This window comes from Sparus aurata, chromosome 7, assembly GCF_900880675.1.
Source record: "Sparus aurata chromosome 7, fSpaAur1.1, whole genome shotgun sequence".
Classification (NCBI taxonomy): domain Eukaryota; kingdom Metazoa; phylum Chordata; class Actinopteri; order Spariformes; family Sparidae; genus Sparus; species Sparus aurata.
Window position 1 is genome coordinate 23,922,963 of NC_044193.1, and position 27,929 is coordinate 23,950,891.

The window sequence follows — 27,929 nt, forward strand, 5'->3', positions numbered from 1 at the left end:
CCTGCCCACCCATCACTCTATCTCCTGGACAGACTCTCATCTACCTCTCGTTGGCTCGCTTCTCTTTATTTTTTTTACCTGCTTCATGTCTTTTTCTTCCTCCTTTCTTCACTTCCCTTCCTCCCCTGACAAAATGATCTCTCTTTTTTTAATTCCCTTATCTATTTCTGTCTCTTTATCTCCCTCCCTCCCTCTCAATCTCCCTCTTCCAGATGTCAGGCTTCGTTTTCCTGCATGTTATACATGCACAGCTTATCCATGCCCTCACAAATCCTGCAGGTTGCCTTGATTTTTCTATCCGGAAGATTACCGAATAAAACAGAAGAAAGAGGAGTAAAATATCGCGCAGTAAGGAGCAGTAAATCAGACCATGTCCAGACTGTGAGGAGTAAATACAGAACCAACCCCGGCCTTGGTAAGTATGGCTCGACTTGTCTCCTCAGAATAGCATTCATCAGATTTTTGTGTATATTCAAACTAAAATAAAAAACTAAAAGATTCACAACTGAACCACACACAGCTCTTCAGTTCAATCAAACGCAGTCGTACGGTTGTTGCTTTGTTTTATTTATGACATCTGATGAGGACCAGCCTGATAATCAAACTGAATTATTATTTTGTTTCAAGTCATTATTCATTAGTTCTCTTTGAATCACAGAAAAAGAAATGGATGATGTTGACTGAGACCTCAGCCGTCAATGCTTCAAGTGAGTTCCATTCACCTCCATTGCGTTGGAGTGGCCCTTGATATTTTAAAATCTCAACATATTTATTTATTTATCTTTCTATATAGGCAGCAGTGCACATTAATCAACACTAACATTTAACAACATCAGGGTAAAATGTGACACAACACCTAATTTTTCACCCATAGTCCCAAAAATCCAACTGCTGTTAAGAACAAAAGAAAATAGAATTAAACAATTCCCCCAAATGCAGAGGCAAGAAGATGGTTTGTTAGATTCTATTTAGATGACTACAAAACATCATCGTGTTGACTTACTCCCATAACTTACTGTATGGATATGATGTTTACTCTTGACTGTCAGGTGTACTGTTTCAAAAGCTACAGAACTGAAAGTCACAAGATGAATAAAATCAAATCTGTGATGCTAAAATAAAATGTTATTACTTTTTTAAAACTAGCTATTTGAAAAAAAAAATGCAGATTGTTTATACAGAAGGAAAAAGTAATCAAAGAATAGTTGCTGATACTGAGTAAAAAAAGGATTTGTTGTTCATATTTAATGTAAATATGTTGAGCATATAGAAGTGACTTTTATCATATGTTTTGTTGAGTTGTGAACTTACATTTTCACAAATGTTTCCACGAACGTTCAGGCCCGCAAAATCCTCGAGGCGACGATGTGTAGTGTAAGACAGGGAAGTCCGTGCTGAGACTTGAACAAAATAAAACTTTACATTACCTCGTCCACCAACATTTGAGCCCGAATCAGGTCAGGCAGATTTTTATCAGCAGCGGCGGTTGTTTGCCGCTGGTGTGTGTTTATTGCCAGCGAGGCAAGTTTAACCTCAAGATCATTTGTGTTCATCTGTGTCTTCCCCGAAAAGCCAGATTACTTTACTGTATTAGCAATAAGCTAGCGAGCTACGGCGCACATCGAGGGTGTGTGTCTGTATGTTTAAACTCAGGTCAACTCTCATTGAATTCAGCACTCACCGGAGACTCAGGTTCTGTCTCTCCTGTCTGTTATGTCGGCTGTCTCTGTTGCTCTGGAGCAGGCCGGCTCTGATCAGCTGCAGTCCGGCCCTCCCAGCACAACACCTGGCAAACGTCCTCTGTTTTGCTTTGTTTTGTCTGAGAAAACCCTGACGGCAGAAATCACGTGTTGCATTTAAAACTTCTGGGAGCTGTCGTAGTGTCAGCAGTGTCGGTGGCCCTGACAGGTGTCAAATGTTCAACTGCTGAACTTTATATATGAAAGCTTTGGACATATTTTGTCAATAACACAAATTCAGTAGCCCGACAGCAAATCACTATTCGCTGTGTGTAACGTGTTTGAATCAGCCAGAGGCGTTTCGATGCAACAATATTATTTTTAAGGCGGCCTGGCATGTGAATGACACGCCAGTATCTAAAATCATTTTGAATTTTTTGCAGTTCGCGTGTCATTCAACGTGGTTTTTGCACATCATAAACATACTAATGTCAGGACGTATGATAAAGAGGGAGAAGACCTCTTACGGAGGACCCTGGGGTGGATGGGTCACATAAACACAGGACTTACAGATTGAAGGTAACTTAATGTGCTAATGTCCTAAAGCTAACCAAACAGTGGCCATTGTTTGGTCAGATTCTTTTTTCTGTGTTCAGCTTCGAAAGCTTGCTGAGTCAGCACACGGGCCTCATTAAAAGGTAACTGTGACACTGCAATGCAAAAAAACTAATTTGGACAATCAGTCAGAGTCTCGGCAAAACTTTGGAACCGTCCACCCACAGACTCGATGTTGTAACACAACTCTGACATTTTTAACGAAGCCGTTTCTGACAGAGACCCAACACCAAGAGAACCCTGCACCCTATACAACTGCACAGGCTTATCTATACCTTTATGGTGTTGTATTTTCATACCTGCGTCGCAGTGTTTTGTCAGTCCTCGTGGACTCTGATCTGCACGTTTTAGATGTTTCCCTGTTCCAACACACACAATTCAAACGATCGGCTTGTCGTTGCGCCCTGCTGAAGCCTGATAACGAGCCATTCATTTGAATCAGGTGTGTTGGGGCAGGGAGACATCAAAAAGCATGCAGGACAGGGGGCCTGTTTGATATTCTCCTTTTACCACGTTGTTTTTTTAATTTTATTTTCTTCTTTCTGCTTTCATTTGTCAAAAGCCCTGCTGTGGACAGGTGTTGGGAAATAGCATTTTGCTTTGCATCTGGTGCTTGCGTATGTTGCCGCACCGGTGTTCATGTTATGTCCATCTCAAATATATGAGCCAAACTAAAAATGAGGACTGCTGAAATGAAACGTGGAGAGTAACCTAAAGGTGTCATGCAATTTTTTACGCCATCCCATGAGATCATGTTGTCTGAGGTCATAGTTTGCGGAGGCATTTTATTGAACTGGTCAAAAATATTATCTGTACCATCCAATCAGGGCTGGTGACATGACCTTGAAATAGTATTGTCTTTTTATCTTTTTTTCTTTTTTTCTTTTTTTTTTTACCATGCAGGTACCTCGATATCGATCGTCAATATTGTAGGGATTACTATTTGTGCTTTGGGTCTATATCTTTGATTATATCCCTGGGGGCCACGAGAGTTCAGATAATTTCACACAAGCCTGAAGCTTACTGTGTGTTATAATGTCAAGGACTAACGAGACCAGAGCTGCAAGGACATCTCTATTCTTGGAAAATGGTAACCACTGTGTGTAATCCTTCCGGATGTTTCAATATCAGTCACTGGAGCTGGCTTTACTTTTTTTTTTCTTTGTGGAAACAGAAGCAACGGTCACCTTCCTGACTAATTCCAACCCTTCTGACACTCAGTGATTTAAAATGACACGGATGCCGTGCAATGTCTTGAGACTGCCCAGACAACTTCTCTATGATTGAAAGCGCTACAACTCCTCAACAACTTAAACCAGTGGCCCATGCGTTGATTTGCTGTACCATGACTGCACTGGTTCTTTTCTGGGCACTAGATTGGAGTGACGCATGTATCGTCTTAATCTCGGCTGATTTCACGTCCTGATTGGATCCTCCCCTGTGTTTCCACTCGGTTCATTGAGCAGCGGCACAAACAGCAAGGCCGGGGGGGGACATGGGACGGTGGGATATCAGTTTTTACCAGTTAGTTTAGCACAAACAAGGACACATGAATGAATGAATGAATGAATGAATCAATCAATCAATCAATCAATCAATCAATCAGTCCATCAGTCAACCACTTGAAAGCACCATTTTGTACAATAAAATATGACAGTGAAATAGCTCCCCTTAAAAAATGTTGGGAAAAAACAACAACACAATGATTTAGGAGTTTAGGAGTTCCACTAAATGCACATCAGAAGAAGAGAACCCGCTGCACTGCACTGAGGCAAACGTCCCCGTCAAAGACAGACAGACAGACAGCAGCAGCAGCAGCAGCAGCTCAAAGCTTCCGGTTGGCAAGTTTATAAACAAGCTCGCGAGGTCTATATTTAACATAATAAGCAGGCGTTTCACGTTGTTATGGATATTTTCCCCCTCAAGTGCCAAATCACATTTCTTTAGGGCTGTTTGAAGATGTCGAGATCAAATCAGCGCCGCAGCAGGTTGAAATAACAGATTTCCTCTCCTCGTGTTATTGGCACAGCGTGGCGGCTTTCATTAGGAGTGGAGCAGACAAATGGCCCGTGAGATAAAAATGAACGGGGAAGAAAAACAGATTAGAAAATGAAATCACTAAGAATTAGAAATGCTGGATTTATTTGCTCATTATAGGACATACTGTAATAATGCCATCAATTATTGATGCGTTTAATAATCGAGAGCATCATTAAAGGTGCACTGTGTAGTTTTAATGAGAAGAGGATGGTCTTCATTGACTGATTATTATTTATTATAATTTATAATATAATTATATATATATTTATATATATATATATATATATATATATATGTTTTTACGCCTAAACAAACTAAATAAACAAACTGGCCTTAAAAGGACAACACAATTTATACTGTTTTACTTTGCTTATATGTGGCGGACCCTGCCACCTGTCTAGCCTCAAACAGTGCTCTGGGGACCTTGTTTTTCTTAGCTGGTGTACTCAATTATGGAAAAATTAATATTTCTGAGTTCCCACTATTACTTCATTAACATTGTAAATGTTAAAATTCTGAGTTTGAATTTCTTCTCCAAAGCTACACAGTGCTCCTTTAACTTGATGTAAATTAAATCAAGATTTTTCTTTTTACCATCTCACTCAGAATTCATTTTTATTGGTGGGCCTGTGACCTAATGTGTAATATGTAGTTAGAGGCTCCATAATGTGCACGTTATTAAAGGCTGAAGTGTCTTTACGGGCTTTGAGCTGCGGAGGCGGTGGGCTCAGAATCATCCTCTGTCCAGACAGAAAAGTAAACACAGACCAGAGGCTTCGTCTGAACAGATTAACTCGCTATCACGTTTACCATTCCCCACTACCAGGGTGTGAGGGATTACATACTGTACAGTATGAAGGGATTGCAGCTATTTGGAATAATAAAAAAAAAAGAAATAAAATATAATGGAGGTGCCAGATTAAGACCTGATTATGGCTGTTATATCTTGAGTCTGGTTTGCAGATTGTTCTCTGGAGAAGGACATTTACAGATTGTCAGTTTTGGAATAATCTAAACAAGGAACAAATGCATTCTCACCTAATTTGTCTCGTCTTTTATGCACAGTTTTCACGTGATCGGTTTAGAAACGCTGGGATTGTCACAGCACACTGTCCACGCTGCGACCTATGACCTCCTTAGTATTAGTGGCTTATGATGTTGGTGATCAGGGAGCTTATTTAACTGTTCTTCGGAAGTCTGTGCGAACAGGAGCATCAGTAATGCTTACAATGAACCGAGGGCGCAAACTGATGGATTGCTAATTTACAATATATACATTTTAAAAGGGCAATACATGAAAAATACAATATCTTTTTTTTCTTTTTTCTAGCGTGAAAAACAGATTCACGCCTGATGTTTTTTGACAGATTTGACAGGGAACGTGCAAATGGATCGGTGTCACCGAAGCTGTGTTATAATCAGTCAATTAGGCATTCGGGTGTAAGATACAATTAGAGTTAAACGGCTGTTATCATTAGATGATAATGATGATGAGGCAACTGAACTGAAGCACACGTGTAAATCCAATAACGGCGTGAACCGGCGCTCCTTACAGTTTTCTTGTTAACGTACTGTAGTCGTGTTGCAGAGGAGTCAGTCCGTCGAATGGCCCTGCACACCCACACAGGTGTCCTCACTTTAGCCTGATTAGACCTGTTCTAAGGACTGTGTGGGCGTGCACAGGCGGCCACTTGATTGGCCGCTCGCGTACTCTCCTGTCACCGAGGTTGGTGACATCACACCGGCCGGGCTAACAGAAAACACCTGAGGGCTTGCAGAACCTTCTTTAACACAGTGCTGATATCTCCTCTTCTTTACCCTGTGTGTTTATTTGCACATAGTATATTTCACTTGGCAGTCTGAGTTTGCTCTTTGTCTCCAACACACATTCGCCACCCGGTGTAAAATTTCCCTTTTTAATGGCTTGTTAGAGGGCGAGCAGCTATCTGTGCTGTCGAGAAGAGGTGCCACTGCTAACAAGCAAATGCGGGAGGGTTTGTTTTTTTTGTTTTTTCTTACCAAAATGTGACAAGATCCTGTAGAAGACAAATAAGCCGGAAGACATTAAAATAGTACATTGCTTTGTTAACACCTGAGGAACAGGACACGGTGTGTTCAGTGTGGCTGTCATCAATCCGGAAAACATAAAAACATGAAGCATAAAGAAGACGAAATGCACAAGAAAGGAAAAACCCGAAATAACGAGTGGGGCGACACAACAAGCTGCTTCCAAATAAATAATGTGGATCACATGCTATGGCCTTCGCGTTCACCTGATCTCAGCCCGGTTGAACACCTACGCAGCCGTGTGTTGCACAGCTCTCCCCACTATCGTCATCACAACAAATGAGGGAATATCGGCAAGAAGAAAGGTGTTCGTCTCCTCACGACATGTGTATCTCTATATATCTGTTGAGTGGGAGCAGCGTGAGAGACGAGAGTCAAAAATACCTCGTGCGGCGGGAGCTACAGGTTGCATGCTGGGGTTCTGAAAACAACAGGAAGTCTGTTAAAGTAGTTAGTTGGCCAATTAATTAACACGATCAGCAGTTTGCAGCAGCAGTGACACACAGCTGATGGAGGAAATTAAGTCCCCCTAAGCTCCTTCCCCTCTGACACAACACATATTTTGAGAGTCAGTGCAGCTTTCCAAGGATATCAACATCACTACGGTTGCTATAGAATAATGACGCCATCTCCGTTTGTTTTCTGGATTTCACTGCAATTCAACTAACAAGCCAATGGTTACGAAATCTTCCAGGAAAATAAAGGCTCGCTTGACCTGCTTTCATGTCTCACTACAGGCTGAATGAATGGAAAAACATCACTTCTTCTCCTGATGTTTTCTTCCAGTACCTGTAGTTACTTGTTTGTGTGAAGAAATACTCAAGCTAGTGTTATTACTCTTTATAAAATGACGACAATATCGCTTTACCTCTTCAGTGAACATGCTTTGTAATTTTATCTTATCTCTGAAGTAGCGTGATTGTGTCAGAAACACTTCATTTTAAGTGTCTGTGATCATTTCACGGTAGGTAGCTGAATATTATTAAAAGTCCCAATTAGCCAAACTGTCTTAATTGTATTGCTTATCTGTAGACACCAGAGGGTTAGTGCCCGTGTCTGTGTGAAAGCAGGTACAGCAGGATTCATGTTTTTTTTGTTTCATATGCTGCACAAAGTTGCAAGACTTTAAATGTTAGATATTTACAGTTTTGGGGATTTCTGGTGGGTCTGCTGGTTAAATAAGATTTTGGTGATACTGAAAAATGTTTCTGTTTTAAGATTGTTCAGTCTAATTTAGCCTGAAGAATCTTTACAGAGGTCTCTGTTTTAAAAAAAAAAAAAAAAAAAAAAAAAAGTAAAAGTTAATGAAGCTTTGGTTTCTTTTTGGAGTTCTCTCAGGTGAGCAGTGATCTTTTCACCGCTCTGCATTATCCACTATATCCCTTTTTTTTTTGCGATACAGGAAAAGTAGTCCCTGCTTTAAAGGATCCTGCAGTGATTTTCACATTTTTATTTCATTGCCTGTGCAAAACTGCCATTCAGTCACACATTATTTATAAAGATTAACAGTTAATGCTGCTTCTAGTTCTTATTATCTCACATCTGTGCTGCATGTTGAACAAGAGCGCAGCAGAACAGTGCTGTGTATTTCTCTCTGTTGGCCTCATCAGACTTACTGTTATGTGGAAGGTTTTCCTCTTGTGCCTGTCTGCTACATGAGCAGAACTTTATTTCAAATAAAACTACGGCTTCTGCTTCTTGCATTGTCAACGAGCCAATCGTGATACAGGCAACACAACCCATCTACCAAACATCCATCCTGGAAAGAACAATTGATCAAAAGTGTGATTTCTTGAAATTTAACAAGAGGCACCGGGAGATACTTTCTCTGCCTTTTCTCCTACAATGTCATCCATCGAAAAGACACATGGACACTCACGGTTGTAGTTTCTTATTCTTCAGTACAAACTGGAGCCGTGCTGCACTCCTACACTGCACATTTGTATGTTTGCCATCATTTCCAAAGTAAAGCTGTATGATCCCCGGCGGAATAAACAACCTAAAAGCTTCATGAACACACACTGGCAGGAAGCAACTGCAGCTCTCGTCTTCAAAGGCTCTTTCTGTCAGTTTCCCTGCCTCCGCTGACGTCTGGGCGTTAAATTATTGATGTATTAACCTGAAGGCAATATTTTAAAATTGCAGGTGGTCTAACAACTTGTTGTTTTGTTTTAACTCCAAAAATCCACAATATTTCACAAGCTTATCGTATGTTGTGCATGTGAAAATACAAACAGCAGCTGTCGGGTGAATGTAGTGGTGTAAGAAAAGCAGTGCAACTAAAGCAAGGAAGTCCCGTTAACCCCGTTAGTCCTGAGTCACACAGTGGTTGTTTGTGTGTCCATCCGTTCCAAATGATGATGTGATTCATGAAAAAAGTGTGACAGTGTAACATTTACAAAAAGCCTCTTCAATGGCTGTTTCATGGTGCGTTTGCCACCAGCAAAGTTACTTTATGCTGGAGGATCTTTTGTGTTTACAAATAACACACACAATATGTCAAGACAGGAGATGTATTTACACCTTTGTTCTGTACCAAGCAGAAACATACAGCCGTACATTGTCTGAGATCAAATCTCTCTCTTTTATCAAACTTAGACAAACTGCCTCGTTTACTCATCATAAAAGCATTCAAACTCAACATAGAATCAAACCCACCAAAAATGCCCTGGTTTGGTTGATACTCAATTCACCAGTAATATGTGACAATACACTGTCTGTACATGGCATTTTCGCTCACTGCTGATACTCTCTCGCTCTTCACATTGCTCTCTCGTCTCGTAACCACCTGCCATGTATTCTTGCTCCAGGAGTCATAGTCTCGGTCAGAGCCACTGTAAATCACCACCATACTGTATCTTCTGCCTTCAAACTGTCTGCCATTGGTGTGGGACACTGTGTCCGGACCTGGTGTTTACTGGGAGGCTGCTGAGCCCGGTTGAGCTGAGTTTTGTTGCCCATGGTGACACCCCCATGACCCGAGGTCGCAGTCCAAGCAGATTTAGGCCAGCTTATCCGGCCATTTAGCTGCACGGCTAACTGAGCTAACTTGCTACCGGCAGCTTCTCAGTACAGCCAAAGACAGCTGCAGGAGAGAATAAAGTGTGCAGCAGTTAGCAGTTATGCTGCCCCTTATGTTATTAGAGCCACATCTCACACCTTTAAACAAATAAGCCCGTTAAAGATGATCCTTTTATCAGGGTGAACTTCAGGCTGGAAGCGTTAATTTTCCTTTTTCTGCTAATTTGTTTTGAAGTTGTTTGATATTTTGCACATTAACATGTATGCGATTTCAAAGTAGGCCTATAAAGAGGCATACTGTAACGATGTGACAGCCGTTTTTCTTGTGGCTTCGTGTCCTGTAAATAATGTGGCACTGCAGCATTTTACTGAATCACTTAAGGCACCACCTTATTATTCTCTGTGGTTCAGAGAAAACACGGAAAACCACCAGGCAGTGACTGCAGAACGAAGGCAACATACTGTATGACCCACTGTGTGTTTACTTTTCATTTAGGTACAGTAAATGAGGATTACAACATGTGACATGGGAGTCACCTGTACTTCCACATTTATCCTGCTTTACTCCTGTGTGCAGCCTTGTATACACGCTGTAACCATTTTAAAACCTGGACCCCTGCTGAGTGTCTGCTGCATCCTACATCACTGAGCGTATAAAATATTTACGACACCAGGCTTTCTCCATGACACGTGTGACAGAGGGAACCCTTGAGAAATCTATAACCCGTCAGTGATTTCACTACACCCATGGGTGAAAAAGGGGTAGACGACTGAGGGTAGGGAAGATAAGAAGAGGATTTTAAGACCTTGAAATAAGACAAAACAGAACACAGCTCAATAAAAAAAAGTAGACGAAGCAAGTATCAGGAGATTTCTTTCTGCTCATTACTTGAACAAGACCTTTTTCAGTGAACGTAACACTTTACAGGCTGAAGGTTTGACTCTTGTTGTGTCTGTTTACAGGGACATGATCGGCTGTGAAGGCCTAAAGGGGTGAGAACCCAAACGGAGGCCGCTTCAATGGCGTGGACCGAGCCACGTCCAGACCCAGAGCCGGAGCCAAAACTGACACTTTACAATCTCAGGACTCACATAACTTTATCGTCAGCCGTCCTTCAAATCCAGCCTCCACTTTTACTGCGCCTCCTTTTCCTACTTGCTGCCTTTGCTGATCTCGGCAGTGCCGGTCCAGCTCGCCCTCCTCTCCTGTCCGGACAGCCTTTTATCATCTTCTGGGGCATCCCGGACTCTTCCTGCTCCGGTCGGCCAGACCCCGGATCTTTCGGTATGGAACGGGAGGGCCGTGTGGCTGTCTTTTACGAGGACACTCTGGGAAACTACCCGTATTTAGTGGACAAGGACACACCGGTCAATGGGGGACTACCGCAGCACACGCGGCTGGACAGCCACATCCAGAAGACACAGCAGGACCTGGAGGCAGCTTTACCTGCCCCGAGGTACCTCGGACTGGGGGTGCTGCGCTGGGCGGAGTGGATCCCCCAGTGGTCAAGGAACCGAGATCGAAAGGCAATGTATGCGGAGGCATCGAGGAAACTCCTGAAGACTTTCTTTCCGAACTGGACCCCGGAGGAAGTAGAGAAGTGGTCACAGGTAATATAAATTCAGGCAAAGAGGTACCAAAAAAGGCAGGTGATAGAAAGAGGGGATAAAATGAGTATCCAAGAAATAAACAAGAAGACAGATAAGCGATCATGAAAAGGAAAGGGGGGTAGGGGAGAAGTTGAGGGAGCATGAGATGGAGGGAAAACTTTCAAACATGTTAGCAGATGGTGGAACTAGCAAGATGCCAACAGAAAAAACAAACACTTCCAAAAGTGTTTCTTCTTCAGTCAAGAGAACATCTTTGATGGAAAAATGCAAATATCCACCAAGACTTGGTCAATAATAACACCACTATGGCAAGATTACAGCAAAGGTATCGTACTTACGTTGGCAACTATATTTCATTATGAAGTGAGCACCTTTAAAGGAGAACCAGAGGAAGAACTGGGAGGAAGGAAAATTGTGTCACGCAGGAGGGCAGCACTGCAGCGAGGCAGGAAGAGCAAGAGAGATATAGTACGCAGTAAACAATGGCTTAAAGTGATGACTCACCCAGACAAAGTGGGTCTTTGCATGGTTTTTTGTCAATGCTTCCAAAGTGACAACAAAGTCTTTCAAAAAAACTTTACTTTGATCCCATCTAGTAAATTGAGTACATTTGGAAACTCTTCTCAAACATGAACTATACTTTTGTTAACTGGGTAACTGACTTGGATCACCTGCTGGTTATCGTAGCTTAGCATAAAGAGTGGGAACAGCTTGCATGGCTCCGTTCAGCAGGAGCAAAACATAAACAGCTAATTTACTTGTGCTTTCTGCTGTGTTTAATCCGTACAAAAAACAAAGTGTATAAATGGATCATTTTATGGGTGATAAGTGCTCAACTATTTCCTTCCTGGCTAGTGAGACACCAGGAAGTGACAGCACCTGGTTAAGAAAGAGTCCACAACGTTCACACAGCAAGTTGCTTTAACACCTGGGATTTTGTACAGATGAAACACACAAGATATAGCGGGGTTGTGTTAATTAGTGATGCTGATCGAAGTTATGTCTACTCTGGCTCAAGATGAATATTTAAAGGTTAAAAATTAGACTTAAAACATTAATATAGCAGCTCACAACCATCTGCTTTATAAAGATCACCGGCCTGGTCCTGAACACACAATGACGTTACTCTACTCTGTGTGTGTTGTAAACCAAGCTTCTCTGACCTTTGCTTTAATGGCCCACCAGGCCACATATAGGCAGCATGTTAGCGTGTAAGCCATTCTGGAGAAAGACAGTTGTTTGTTGAGTCTTATGCCCAGGTCGTCAACACCCGTGTGTGGGTTGGTGGCTTAGAAAAACTGGTGGTTATTAGAAAACAAGATAAAAAATGTGAGGAGGGGACTGAAAGGTGATCTATTGATCTCGTCACAGGTGGACTTCGAGGCAGCAGCCCAGTCAGTAATGATGGAGACTCTACGGGAGGTCAAGAGGTCAAGGCCCAAAGCATTGTGGGGCGTCTCCCCATACCCCAGCTGCTACAACGGGGACCCCGCCCAGACTGTGTTAGCCAATTACAGCGGCCAGTGCCCCGCTGCAGAGAGGGCCCTCAATGATGAACTGGTGTGGCTATGGAAACGATGCTCCGCCCTCTACCCTCTCCTCACCCTGGAGAAGCTGCAGGTCAGTCACACTACCGTTCTCGCTTTGTGTATCTCTGCAGTATATATACTCACTCATAAAAACTGTTTGTGCACTTCCTAGCATTAAATCTAAACCTTCTCTTAAAATAAAAAAAATAATGAAAATAATCTATAGAGGGAGCCTAGAAAACCTTGACGTATCATTCAGAATTGCTTTTTTTTTAAAGCAAGAATAAAGCAGCAGGGGGGCGAGATCAAGTTACAAAAGTTATGAAAATGAGTGTCTAAGTCGAGCTCGTCCTCTGAGCAGTTAACAACATCTACACTGCTGCAGAAAGAAACAGGTGAAATGAAAAATGCATTGTTTGGTCTAGCAGTGAGGTCTTATAAAAAGTTAGACAACTTCTCTTTGTCAAAGCCGTTGGTGTAGCGGAGCCCGACAAACCTCAGAGGTTGCGCAAATCGACAAAGACAACTCGACTGGCTGATTTGTAACATTGTGAAAAAAAAAGCTTGAGAGGACAAACAGAGTTTCACTGCGAACTAAACTGAGTTTCGGTTTATTTCCTATAACTGTGCTGTAAACTTGTACAATCTGTCCTCGTTGTTTGATAGGGTGGGACCTCCGGAGCCAGGCTTTTTTTGTCCAATCAAATCAAAGAAGCAATGCGCGTGTCGGCGCTGACTGGGTCGGCGTTCGATCTCCCTGTCTTCCCACTGGTCAAGAGCGTCTACGCCTCAACAAACACTTTCCTGTCACAGGTAAGATTGTCAACATCTTGTATCAGTGTGGGGTTTTAAGAATTCATGTAACAAGTCAGAGGATTCATTAAACCCATATAGGAGTGACTGGGTACCATAGAATCGCATACGTACATACAGCAAGGGGCACGCATCGAGGTTGTGTGTGTTGGTGAATTCAGGTCAATCACTGAACTCAGCACTCACCAGAGACTCTGGTTTCTCTCTCCTCTCTGTTGAGTTGCGTTCATATCATGACAGTAAACTTTTTCCCTTCCAGCTCCAGTCAACAGTCAACATATCAGTACATAAACATCCGACAATGGAGGTCGCTGCTGCAGCAAGGTTGAAGCGAAGTTATACCAAAAGTTAAAACTAGTCTCTGAGCTCTCCTCCCGTCGGTAACAGCTGCTGATCAGAACAGAGTACGATGTGTCTCTGGGTGTTTGTTCCTCCAGAAGGTCTGGCTCTGCCTCCGAGCAGTGGCCATGCCCCACCGCTCCGGGCTTTTGTTTCCACAGAGAGACCTCTAGCGGTAAAAATGACATGCTGTTGGTTTAATTAATTTATGATCGCTTGACCAGTTCGTGAAATCAGTTTAATTATTGCAACGTTATTACCGAGTGAGAAACTTTACCCTTGATCTCTTCTGGTATTTTTCCCCCAAAGCAACAGGACGAGTCATTTTATTCATTTACAGAAATACCCCAAAAATATTTGGCGCTCCTCTGATCTGATTTCTCAGAAGCCACTTAAAGCTTCGGAAGATCAAAATAAGGAACAGAAGCAGAGTCATGTTGTATCACGGCGCTAATTAAGTCCCACTGTTTTATTTGGAAAAGAGAATAATTAGAGTCTTGAAATGTGCGTTTGATCTGTGCTTGTATCATCAGTTGTGCGCTTTAGACTGAAGTAAACATGACAAGTGTAGTGGTGCTTAACTATATCACGTACAAAGAGACAAGCTGAAAAAAAAAAAACAGCCTGCTGCGCTGCGACTCTTTTACATCGTCTTTGTATAATTTCTTCCTGACAGGCAGACCTGGTGAGCACCATAGGAGAGAGCGCTGCCATGGGAACAGCTGGAGTTGTCATCTGGGAGAGAAGTGAGACCAAGACGGAGGTACACAAGTTTACATCTGCATCAAGTGCATAATACACCCCTGGTTACATCTTCACACTTATCCAGCCACTGATATTTATAGATGTGATCGTTTCCAACTTGTTTTCTCATCACGAATACATCACTGCTCCTGCTCGCTCTTTGCAATCCCCATTTGTTCCCCGTCTGTTTCCCAGAGAGAGTGTCAGGACCTGGCAGAGTTCGTCCGTCAGGTCCTGGGTCCGTACTCCGTCAACGTAACCACCGCAGCTCGACTCTGCTCGGCCTCCCTGTGCCAGGGAAAGGGCCGATGCATCCGTCAGAATCCGGAGAGCTCTGCCTACCTCCACCTCCCACCCCCGTCCGAAGTGGTGGAGAAGGTGACGGAAAAGGTGAGAGAATGTTGTTGTTTTTTAAAGTAGATTTTCGACATTTGTTTGTTCTGGATTTACTAAGCCCCGCTTATGCATTGTGTTCCCGTCATCGCTAATCCTGTGGACAAGCACGAGCTCGATGCCCACTCCTACAGCGAGCCATAATTAGATGTTGACAGAGGCCTGGTTAACCTTGTTCAGACATGAAGCAGACTCATTCTGTCGTCGGTCCAGCAATGGCAACATCATCAGAGCTGCTTTGTGTCATTATGCAAAGCCAGGACGCACTCCAGTACTTGCGGTGACCCGAAGAGACAGATAAAAACAAGTCTAACTTAGACCGAGTCTCCAGTTCATTAACTACAGATAGCATCAACTACAACTGCACAGTAACAAATCCTAAATCGTGAAGGGTACAATGTTCAGTCTGCGGCGCTTTTAGTCTATTTAGATGAACCAAACTGAAGGTGTGAGTGTTACAAACTGAGTGTGTATTACAGTGTGTTTTAGTTTTCCGGCTCGTGTACTATTTGTGGCGAGAACTGTGCAGCGAAAAAACACGCTTGCAGCAAAGTAAACAAACACATACATCACGAAGGTGGTGGAACATACGAGGCTGACATGAGCGTCGTCTCGGGCGATCAGATCAGGAAGGGTCAGTTCACACCCGGCATTTGAATGCATCTCGAGTGATGACTTGTGCACTCTGCGTGGAAACATCAACATACATCACTGGGACAAAAGGAACACAATGTTTCAAATACAAAGAAAGAAATATCTTCATATATACATAGCATTTGCATTTGCATCATTGGGCATTTCAGGAAGTTTACAGCTGATATTGCACCACAGTAAACAAAATGAAAACTCAGGCGTGTCTGTCCTCTGCGTACGAGAATCCATTCCTTGCGGCACCAGCTGAGTAGACGGTCATATATGTTTGTGTACACACCTTTAAAAGAATGTGGTCCGTGTGACCTGGATCTCAATGTATCGCAAAACATGTACTCAGAACCGTCATCGCGCAATCACCCAACATGGATGTTGAGGCCAGGTGAAAGCAGAGCCTCTGATCGCCCCTTTAATTTTCCTGCTTATCTGCTACCTAAAGAGCTGACTCATAAAGCCGGCGCGAACATGGTGAACGTCATGTGCAACGATGCAGGAGAACTCAGCTTGTGTTCTTTTCTGTGTGAAAACTTATAAACAGAGCAACCCTTTTTGCGTCACGACTGATAAAGATAACCCAGACTTTATATAAAAAAAGGGAATAAATATCAGCAGGGAGCGTAGCTGCCTGAGGATCCTCTGTGTTTAAACAGTATAGAAGCAGAGAGGAAAAAAGAAGCTGAGACACAACAGAGGAAGATCTGCCGGAGTTTGATCCTGCAGCACTGAACGCAGGAACACTGTGTTTCTCTGAGAACGCTCATCACTTTTTGGAAAATCACTGCATGGGGCCTTAATATGCAGTATAACACAATATTAAGTATAAATATTGCAGTAAACTACTTTTGAATTTGAGTCGTGCTATATAACGTTCAGTTTTCAGACTAATATTGTGTTGGACTACTTCTTCTACAGTCACAGCATAAATGTTTGCGAATATTAACATCATTTTTATCTGACATCTCAGCCAGAGGCAGCGAAAGCCACCGATCCACCGGACACAAGCACCAAAGCGGCCGAGCCAGACCCAGCTGAGATCTGGAAGAAGGACTTCCAGTGTCAGTGGTACAAGACTGCAGACGGGGACGTCTCAGACCAGCAGTCCCCAAAAGACGGAGCATCTGTCAGAGTTACAGTAAAAGAAAACGCTGGAGACGTGATAGCGGCTACGACAGCTTCTTCTGTAGCCTCTGCTGTATTCTCTACGACAACAGGTGCCTCTGTGGCTGAGTTAGGAGGACGCCGCTCTCCTGGTGCTGCAAGTCCGAAGCCTTCACTGGAAGTACCAACAGACGGTGGTACGGGTCCTCTCCCAAACCTGACTGTTCTGCTGTTGCTGGTGGCCGGAAGTCTAAGCCTGAAACATTAAACTGTGTACAAAGCCAGACTTCACCTGGAAGGTCTGGGTTTCAACTGCATTATAAGCCCTTCAGAAGTGCCCTTGAGCAAGACACTGAATCCCTGCCGGCTGCAGGAGTGCTGCTTTGCAGCTCAACGTAATTAATTATAAAACAATACATGAAAAAAAAGACAACCAGCTGGAATCCTTACCTGTCACTGAACGTGCCAAGAGACAGTGGTACAAACACTTGTCACTTTTTCAGTTTCTACTGGCTGTATTTAGAGGGGAAGGAGGTGTGATATACTAGATTTAGACTGACCTGTGATCAGTGTGCTGATATCAGCTTTGTATATATATTCAACCTGAGCAGACACAGATGAAAGACATCTGTTAAAGCTGCACCGAGGGTCATTTTCTTTGCACATTTTGTTTATACTCTTTATTTGTCGGTCATGTGGAATTATTTCTTCATTTAAAGGCCTCGTGTGCTGAAGGGCTTCTCTTTCCAATGAGTGGATGCGCTGGGGTAAAGGGACAGTTCACCCAGAAATCCAAAACACATACTTGTAGTGCTTTCCGTCTACTGAGATTGTTTTGTTGCTGAGTTTTGGTGATCAGTAGAGATGGCTGCCTTGTCTTGCCAAAAAAAAATATTTGAATGTAGTGTTTCCTTATGGAAATCGTGACTGTTACTGACGATAAACCACAGGCCTTGTTGTGAGGAGTTTCAACGGGGAACTACTTTCTTTCTAACAAACAACACGGCATCACTGCGTAGAGGGACGCATACATCTGCTCATGGAAGAGAGGCCCGTGCTCGTGACTGCGCAGGGTGTAAACATTAATGTCGTCCTCCTCAGTTCTTCCGTCTGTGCTGTGATACAGTTGGCAGGTGTCGTTTTGTAGAAAGAAAATACTCCCTCCAGTAATCCGCTCACGACGACCTCTGTTGACTACTTTGAGTAACTAGGTTATTATTTCTGGAAAGAGACATCTTCAAATTCATTGTTTTGGTACTTTGAGGGCCACACGCTGAGTGCCATTATATTTGAGAGAAGGCTGACATCCTAATGGCCGATACCTCCAAAACTCTGCGACTCGCATCACCACAGTCTCGGTGGATAGATAGCACTACAGGTAGGAGGAAAAACATGTAGTTTTGAATCGGAGGTTGGACTGTCCCATTGAAGTGCCAGTTTATGAAAAACTGGATTGAAGAAAGTAAGCAAGAAAAAACTAAACACATATTAAACATGCCATTCATCGATATTGTATTGGGGTGGCAGCCGCAGTCTCTGAGACAAATATCTTCAAACTTCCGATCTGTTTCGGTAGATACCAAACACGTGAGGGAGAATGTATGTTCTTTTGCTATTTGAGTGAACCAACCCTTTAATCTGTCTTAAAGAGGCATGAAAAAAATATTTAAACTGCTGACTGAGTCTCATATCTTAATGCAATTTTAGACAAACTCAATACATGTCAGCTTTGGACTTCAAATGATGCATTTTGTCACAAACATCCAGAGTTTACGTTGTGACTTACCTGCTGAACTGCAGCACAGATTCTCTGAGCACAGCTAGCGTCCTCTGCCCTGGCTCTGGCACAACTGCACCATTCAGCACAGTCCTCTTTGACATGTCGCAGAGGTAAAAGCACAGATATTAAATACAAAAAATGATTGATGGCTGGCTTCCATTCAGCTACTTCAGTTTAACACAGTGTCCTGTTTTACTGGAACATTGAGCAGAGTCTAAATGAATAATAACACCTGTGTGAATCCGACTGTGACAAGCCAAAATAACTGCTGTGATGAAGGTCCACTGGTGTCGCCAGCATGTGATGGTCAAAAAGTCACGTAAAAATGCTGCATCTGGTCATTCGAAGGAAATACCTCTGAAGACATCCATTCAGTACTTCAGCCTGCAACCTGCATCTACGTATTTATTTTTATAAATCAATGTTGTTCATATCTGACTCTTCCCCATCCACAGCGCTCCTCGAGGCTGTACACTGTAAAAAAAAAAAATTATTAAAAAAAAGTCTGATACATTTGTTTTTGCAGCTCATGTAAATTTATTTGTTATTTTTCATTAAAATATACACTCAAGACGAAGGGTATCTAAATCATTTTTAGTTACAGAAAGAGGTCATATGTACACAGGTGCATCTGATTGTACAACAGAAAATTCATTAATCATACATTTATTTATATCATGAACAAGAAAATGACATCTCTTCTGCTTTCTCACGTCGAAATCTACTAAGATTCCCAAGTGTCCACTTAGTCTGGACATTTTACCTTCATCTGTTAAAGAGCATTTACATCTTTACAACCATGGACATGGGAATCCCCAAGGGCAACCAGGATCATAATATTCTCTAGTATAAGCTTTGTAATCATGCTCCCTAATCCTCTTTCACAATTTTCACAATCTGCTATCAAGGTTGAGGAACAACAAGACAAAGAAGAGACTTTCCAGTTTTTTGCTAAACCAATAACATGATCTTCTCCCATAGTGGTGTAAACAGGTGCAGAGCAGCATGTAGATATGGTTAAGACGATGCAGAGCCGAGATTAAAACATTGATTTAGTTTGCTTGCAGTATTACTCTGATAATGCGTGGATGAATTCAACTTCAGTAGTTGGTTTGGAAAAAGAGTGTTGAAGGAAGTCTCAGAGTCCAATTTTAGTAAGCCATCACAACACCGGCACTACTGGAGCCAAATGACATAATGCCTGCCATCAGTAATAGTTACATGTACAAGTAATAGTATTTAAATCTAGTGCAGGCACGATGATCTACGACAAGGCTGCCCACCAGTGCAATGACAGAAGCACCAAACTCTCGTCATTAAATCAAGTAAAATGCTCCATGAGAGCAAACGGCCTCAGGTTGGAAAAACAACAGCCAGCTGCTGCTGCAGTCTGAGGCTGTGATCGCCAGGTAAAATCAATAAATACCAACTTTGTATGCAATTAAATGTGATAGATCATGTTAGTTTACACAAGACCGTGTCCAGCACTGTTTCCCAGATTTAATTTGTCTTTGTTGAAACAACGTGTCCAATCTTGTCGGTTTTGAGGAAAACAAACGCGAGGACACGCTTCACAGAAATGTAATGACCGTTTGTGTCAGCTTAGTGACTTCTCAGTGCAATAAGAAGCGAGTTTTAATTGAGTTTCATCTAATGTACAGGATTCAAATGTACACAAGGCGAAATAAATGTAGGGTTTTGTTCTACGGGATTTTATACGTACAATATTTCCATAAATTGGCTGAACAACAGCAAACAATCCTTAATGAGCAGTTATTAGACACTTACATGCCCAGACATTTTCAATGTCTTTAGATTCTTGAAAATTCTTCAAGTTGGCGAAATATACATGAAAAGTCAAATCATAAGTACCTGGAGCTTTTCAAAAATGTAGAGCTACTATTAGCTATTAGATATCTTTCCAGTTATGTTCTTGAAAACATCTTGGATGGCATTAAACAGAGTTGATACTGAGTTTTTAGACCTAATGACACAGGGCTGGTGGCAGCTTCAAATTAGAGAGGCAGACCTGTGATTTAAACTGATGGGCAGTTCGAGAGAATCAGAGAGGACAAAGCAAAAACCACTTTCATTATTTTCGACAACCCTTGAGCATCATTTGAGCTTCATCTGCAAATCCTCCAGTGAGGCTGCTCCCAGTGACACAGAGTAGCAGCGTAGTGACAAAGCAAGCATGCTGATACCACTGAATAAATAAACATAAAAAAGACACACAGCCGTGAGGCTCCCCCGCTCTCGTTTAGCCTGCGGTGAAAGAATCTGATCTTTTGTTGCATAAGATTAAAAAATAGACTTTTTTTTTCCTGTTCCTGTGCAAAAGTCACTGTCTTCTGAGCAGTTCATACTGGCCTCTCCAAGGGCGAGGAGAGAGACCGAGAGAGGAACATTGCCCCCATGTGGGCAGGAAAGGTTAGTGCAATCTGAATCGAGCAGGCTGGACGGATAACAACACACTATTCCCTCCTTAGATCACGGAGGGAGGGCATCGACCCACACGTCGTCACACATGGGTCTGTTTGTATATATGTGTGTGTGTGTGTGTGTGTGTCCATGGCACTTGTCTCCAAAACAGGTTAATTTGTGTGATTTGGTTCCATCTTCTTTAGAGGGAGTGAGATTGCTTTAGATAAGAACAAAAAGGGAAAGCTGAGCCCAGTGAGCAGATCGAGCCCGATTCATTTGAAATCTCACAACACAAACATGGTCATCTTCACACGATGAACAAGCGGAGGGACTATGAGCGCCAATCATCCAGCATGCCTAGTAGCAATGGTTTCATGGATCCAAAGGTGCACTTTAATCTTCGCTGCAGTCTACGTGTGTGTGCTACTTGCAGAAAGGTGGCTTTACTTGCAGACAGCCTCGTTCAGTCATGTGCTTGAAGTCGGATCTTTGCGGCTGGGATGTGTAGGCGTCCCGGACAGGTGGGGGTTACTTGCAAATCGCCTCCAGAGCATCCAGGGTGCGTTTGATGTCACGGATCTGTGCGGCAAGGGTGTGTATGGGCTGCATTGAGCGATCCAACTCCTCGCAGCGAGCCATCAGTGTGTACATGCCCTGTGGGAAACACAATGTGAGGCAGACATGACAAAAATGAAAACTGAATAGGTTGTGTCGCCTTGATGGAAGATTTGCAAAAACAAAGCTAAACTGCTTTGATGACCTCAAAAACAAATTTCTTCTCAGTTTGCTCATGTTCATCTTCTACAAAGCCCAACAGTCTGGTTTCCAGTGGTGGAAGGTAACGGAGTACATTTACTCAAGCACTGTCCTTCTGTACAATTTCAGGGTACTAGAACTTGAGTATTTTCATTTAAAGCTACTTTATAATTCTACTGAACTATATTTTGGAAGCCAATATTGTACTTTTTTACTACTGCTTGGTTTTTTGCAGGTTAGGGTTAGACAAGTTCAAATAATATTCGCCAAAAATAAAGATTCCAACAAAAACACAACCAAACACCTTACTTCAATAAACAACAAAAGGAAGAAATTAAATTTCAAAGTTCAGTTTTTCAAATCTGTCCCAAGTCAACCCTCTTCTAAAACAAATCAATGAAGTTGTTCATTGCTGTGTATAAAGGAAAGTGTCAGCTGAAAGGCTGCCGGTAAGCTTGCTGTGTCGTCTTTAAAGTGTTTTTTTCTCTATCCCTTCGGAAATTGAAAGCTCATTCGATTCATTGTTGATTCAGAACTGAAATTGTGACACACCTAAATCCAACAAATGAAATAGTGTTTGTGTCCAAGAGGATTTAGAAAAAAACAATTCCAATTGGGAAAAGAGGAAGATAACAGCTATCATCAATCTGTGATCCATTTTGTAGTAAGTTTCTACTTCACGTTATGGCAGACACACTGAACTACTCACGACATCTTGTGACTTCCTCCATTTTCCAGAAGTCCAACCAACAACCCCAGTGAACGAGTATGAACTTTTTGTGTTCTCCAGCCACCCACCCGCCCACACACACACGCACACAGACACACACACACACAAACAAAGATACACCTCACAAACACACAGTGTCACCTTTATACTCATGTCCACAGACTCTCCCAGGCTGTCGACTGAGTCTCTGTAGGTCTGGATGTAGCCCACGCTCAGAGCCGTCATCTGGATGGGCAGACAGAAAGATCAACCAATTAATCAGACAGAAACTAAACATTTTACTCGAGAGCTTCCAGAGTTTTAGACTCACATTCTGGATGGTTCCATTGAGGCTCCGCATCATCATCTCCACACTGTGTGCCACTTCCTGGGTGTGTCTCTGAAGATCCAGTAGGACAGCTGGATCAATGGGAGGGATATCAGCTGGTCTCCGTGACAACCCCCGGCTTCGGTAGATGGGACCTGAACAGTCCGCTGGTAAGAAAATATCATGAAATTAGATACATAATTCTTAACAGCTGGGCTGCAACTAATACAGTCTTTTCTTTTGGTTATTCTATAAATAAAATCAATCTGCATGATGTTTTAAAATATAGTGCAAAATGTCCATCACAAGTTTTGAGAACCCTCATTTAAACATTCCAACCAAAGACATTTAATCTGTAATGATTTAAAAGCCGCAAATCCAAATTTGAGAGCATCTTTGCCTGATAAACGACAAATAATGAATTCGTCGTTTATTATGTTAATGATTCATCTTCAGTCAGCTGACTGATTTATACATTATGTCAGCACAAAGACACACACACATTCATAAAGACCACGAAGACAGTCAGAGAAAGGCTGAGAGTGCAGGCACAACCTGTGTACGAGCACAAGCTAAAAATAACTACTTAACAAAATATTGTGTTGAAAGAGAAACATGACACACAAATTATACACAACAGTAACTGAGGAATTATGCCCATTGGAGGAAACAGCCAGCGCAGATTTAAACTAATAAGGGCATCTAAAAGTACACTTGTGTCTCGAGTCATTAAATCATGGAGGAAAGGAAACGAGTGTGGCCAGTGGAAGTAAAAAAAATAAAAAATAGGTTTCCATCCTGGAACTGGTTCCTATCAGGCTGCAGCAGGTCCTCAGTTATAAATCCCTCCAGTCTAAAGAAGGTCTGTGAATCATCCATCCTAATTGAATGAGCAGGTAGAGGGAACAAGCTGCCACACAGGGCATATTGACTGTGTTCCTGTGTTTAAATTGAGTGGTGCTCTAATCCAGAGGGGTTTTTCTCTCAGTGAAGGGCAGAGGTTCACAGTCCTTCTCTTGGAAAAATGACAAAACAGATGGCTGCTAATGGACAGGCTGGACTGAATCAACCTGCTGAACTCAAAGAGATGATTTGATTTGTGAAACTGGTGTGCATGTGTGACCTTTTGGAAAACGATCTCTGTTTCAATTTGTGCGGGGTTGAGTCTCTGCTGCCTCGTTAAAACACAGTCTGAGGCTATTTTAATCACCCAGGAACAAGAAGGTAGATGGGGAGAGCGAGGGCAAAGAGGCTTCGTCACGTTTCAATTATTCATTTAGAAATCTCACCCAGAGAGGACTCTGGTTAGGATTCAGCGAACTAATCAGAGATGTTCTTGTTGGAGGGAAGGTCTCTCTAACCACGTATCCATCTTTTCACATCATTATAATGTAGCATGTAATGTTTGCTTAACTAGTCTCTCAAAATTAAAACTAGGAGAACAAGAGGAAGAATCAACGACTGCTTGAGTCTAAACAAAGAGTCACATAGCATATCAAACTGGTTGAGATCTACATTTTGATTTTTTTTGATTTTTTTGGTTTTTGCTTCTGCTTCTTCTTAAGTTTGTCTGACTAACCTCTAAGTCCCTCATGTGGAGCAGATGTCTGAGCAGATAGGAGAGGCAATTCAGAAATGTGGACGAGGTGTCTACATACCATGTGAATCACAATGACCTCGGGTTAAAGTTATTGGCTGCATTATCTGTCAGCCATTTCCCTCACGTAACAACCGTGATCTCTAGAGTTTTCATTCAGCAGGGTTCCAGATTGCGACTATTCTGGTTGCACATGCTTTAAAAAATATGAAAAGCGCAACTCCATATTTTCATTAGTGGCACTAATGATGTGCCACTAATGTCTAGATGGTGGCCTTGGAACAAAAATTAGCCTTTGACTATATTTTCTGTTGACTAAACTGAAAACTTTTATATCAATTAATGTTTTTTTAACAAAAGGTTGATTTATTTATTTGACTTTCTCAAGCACTTTGAACATCAGCACTTTCTATTCTTTTAAACAATGTGCTGCGATTTTAATGAAGAAAAACATTTACCTGCGTCTTTATTCCTGTTTATCATTTACAAGAAATGTAATCAAAATGTTTAATTAGATGCACCTAAATTATGTTCTGGTGCACCCAAAGGATAAAGTTAGGCGGCGCAGTGGAACCAACACGGAGGCCTGACTGTGATAAGAATGTGAATTTTGCAACGGCAGAGTTTCTGTTATGTCGACACTCTTCTTCATTATCATTCAATCAAAGCTATCATGAATACACAGCGGACTTCCTGACTGAACTGATATATCGCCTCATCAACCTCTTTGGAGTCAGCTTCACAGGTCTGCCTCTAAAAGTCGTTTTTTCCAATCAGCTCAGCCAACGTGTCAAATAACGATGATGAACTGATGACTTAATGATAAACTTGCCACAGTTGTTTTACATGCTACCATGAAGCAAGAAGCAGCTGATATAAAAACGTTTTGACATTGGAAGGACTCAAAGGATCTGCACACGTATGTCCTTTGAAAATACCCACTGCAATCCGTTTAAAACGTACTGTATGACAAGAGCATAAGTAATAAGGTATAATAAGATGAAAACTATTTATTAAGTGAATTAATAAAGTACGGACCAGACTCATCTGCTGCATTGTGAATACCGCAGGCTGATACATGATTCATGGGAGCATCCATCACTTCATCGGGAGACAACAGACACAGCAATTAATTTGCTCATGATATTGCATCCCCTCTCCATTACCTCTTACGGTTTGTACACGACCACAGTTATGCATAAATGATGAGCAGTGGCTGACTGGGCCTGTTAGCCTCTGCAGGGAAAAACTGGCTGGGGATCTGACAGCGAGTCAGACACGCTGCACTGCAGTTTCAGCACCACTGCCAATAAAAATGCTATTAACCTGCTGAAATGCCATTTCTCCATCTACAGAGATAAATACAAACCGCTCGCCTGTTGGACCCTTATGACCCTCAAATATAATGCAGCGATAAAAGCCTATGTGGTTACACAACGACTATCCTCCACATCAGAACATACACTGTATGCACATGTGTCTTCTGCACAAGTTGAACACAACAAAAGACACACAAATGCATAAACAGTGTATATACTTACTCTCTCTGACATAAACAACAATACAAGCCAGGCTCATACACACACAGAGACCTAAATGCTCTCCACTTTAGGACCACATTTACAGTCACTGTAAAATATCCAGTCAAACTTCTACTAACTGGTTAATGACTTACAATAATAAAAGAACACAATGCGCTTTATCTGTTTAAATCAAGTCTTGTAAAGTTTGCTTCAGTTTCATACTCACAGTCACTGCAGTCCAGGCTGGGCTTGGAGCTCATCTTGATTTTCTGCTCCAGGTTCTTGGTGATGAAGTGAGTCAGGTCTCCTTCATGGCTGACCGTCCCCTCTAGCTCCAGAGCTGACGAGATTGTTGCCCGTCTGCCCTCTGACTGGCCACCTCTGCCGCCTCCCCGGGCCCCCGAACCGCCTGTGGAGAATACGCCAACAACAGCTGAATAAAGCTGTAAAGTACTGCCAGTAATTACTGTGCTATTTAAGGTCATACTAAATATAGTTTCAATGTCCACTACTTTTTTCTGTTAATTCATTACTTTATTGAAGGACTTTGTACCTGTTGGACAAATATTTACCTCCACATGCTTGGCTGATTTCATCCAGGCTCTTGCTGTCCTGCATCCCTCGGACGTTGCGTACCCAGACCTGGGCCATGACGTGGGGAGGACAGGGGACATCATCTGAGGGCAGGAGAGGGGGTGGAGGAGAGGAGGAGGACGCGGTGCTGGGACCAGGGGCTGAGGAGGAGTAGTGTCTTGAAGACTAAACAGTAGGTGGAGGTGAAGGAAGAATAGAGTAGAGGAGGAGTAAAGAAGAGAAGTTAAATCACTGCTTATTAAATTGATTAATTATAAAACCAGCCAGCGAGCTACAGAGAGAGCTTATAAGTTTATAACCTCTCTCTTCTCTGTGATGAAGTCTCAGCAGAGAGCCGGGTTTAAGAGCAGCTAAGTCCTGGCGGCTGTACAACATTTAATTTTACTGTGTGTAGCTCAGATCATGCTCAATACATCTTTTGACTATTACCCTTTGTCCTTCCCATGATGCCCTGCACTCTCTCGGGTACACATAATCTAATAAAGCTGAAATAATCCTACAGTCCACTCACCTCCACCTCTGCTCTCCCTCCTGCACGCTGATGTATCCACTTTTTTTCATTCTTCTCATCTTCCTCCTCATCCTGTTTCTCCTTCTCTCCATCATCATCATCCTCGTCCTCCTCCTCTTCCTCCTCCTCCTCTTCCTCCTCTTCTCGGCTGTCAGTGCCCCCATCTACAGTCTCTGCCTCCGTCGGCTGTCTGTATATGGCAGCAGAGCCTCCTCGCTCAGATGAGTTTTTGGAGTGTGCTTGCTGTGCAGAGTCCTGCAGCAGAGCTGCTCCAGGAGGCTCAAAAGCCTCATGAATGTCTGTGTCTTTGGAGGATGATTCTGAGTCTCCTGTGCATGTGGCAGCAGGGAGTGAGGGTTCTGTCACATGAGAGGTGTGTGATGATGACATATTAGATGTTCTCTCATTATTGTACATCTTTGTCTCCAAGTAAGCTTCGCGATCGTGAACTCTGTTTTCCACATCTACGTGGTTCTCCGAGTGTCCCAGGGCTCCATCCTCTGATGCCTCCCCAGGACAGGGCACTCTGCTCCCCTCACATTTCACCGAGACCGGAACATGAGGGCCGTTTTCAAATGGGATGGGTGTCACAACTCCGTTGGCAGTTTCTGGCACTTCAGTGCCAATCACAGGGGAGAGGCTCATCCCTCCACCTGCTACAAAAGAAAGACAATGTCAGAGGAGGAGATTTGTTTTTCAAACACACACTGAATACATGCTTAAAGTAAAATGGTCTTACATGTATGAAAGGATTTTGTACCACTTCTTACTGGGGCTCGGTATCAATTAAAGATTTTTAATAGTGGACTGGTGCCTCTAAGACATCTGGGTTGTGCTAATGGTACCAAAACAGCATTTTTTTGTCATGCCTTTGTTTGGGAACATAAATAAAATGAGTAGGAATCTGATGATTTAATTTATTAAATGCTGGGGACATTCTTCAGTTGGTACTTATTAGTTCTGAGGTTTGATACCATGGCAAAGGTGAGTTGAATATTGCCACTTGGCCACTTAAGGGTTTGCCCCCAATGGAAATGTCTGATTTTGTTTGATCAAAGTTAAGGACAAGGAAAAAAGTAATTGCAATTATTCTGATGGATACTACAA

General features: G+C 42.5%; 2 protein-coding genes across 2 annotated transcripts in view; one reads left to right on the top strand and one right to left on the bottom strand.

Annotated features, from left to right (window-relative positions):
* Nucleotides 1-18,904, top strand: LOC115585441 (hyaluronidase-1). The gene is made up of 8 exons (XM_030423810.1): nt 1-415; nt 659-707; nt 10,386-11,033; nt 12,405-12,653; nt 13,229-13,375; nt 14,391-14,477; nt 14,654-14,848; nt 16,467-18,904. Exons 3-8 carry the CDS (start codon nt 10,443-10,445, stop codon nt 16,866-16,868), a joined length of 1,671 nt encoding a protein of 556 aa, XP_030279670.1. The 5' UTR covers nt 1-415; nt 659-707; nt 10,386-10,442; the 3' UTR covers nt 16,869-18,904.
* Nucleotides 18,898-27,929, bottom strand: part of borcs6 (BLOC-1 related complex subunit 6) — a 10,590-nt gene continuing 1,558 nt past the window's right edge. Inside the window, exons 2-7 of the mRNA XM_030423811.1 lie at nt 26,823-27,478; nt 26,290-26,476; nt 25,944-26,126; nt 22,601-22,764; nt 22,432-22,515; nt 18,898-21,458 (exon numbers count right to left, since the gene is read on the bottom strand). Coding sequence (XP_030279671.1) covers nt 21,333-21,458; nt 22,432-22,515; nt 22,601-22,764; nt 25,944-26,126; nt 26,290-26,476; nt 26,823-27,467 — 1,389 coding nt within the window. The 5' untranslated portion in view covers nt 27,468-27,478 and the 3' untranslated portion in view covers nt 18,898-21,332. The remainder of the gene's footprint in view (nt 21,459-22,431; nt 22,516-22,600; nt 22,765-25,943; nt 26,127-26,289; nt 26,477-26,822; nt 27,479-27,929) is intronic.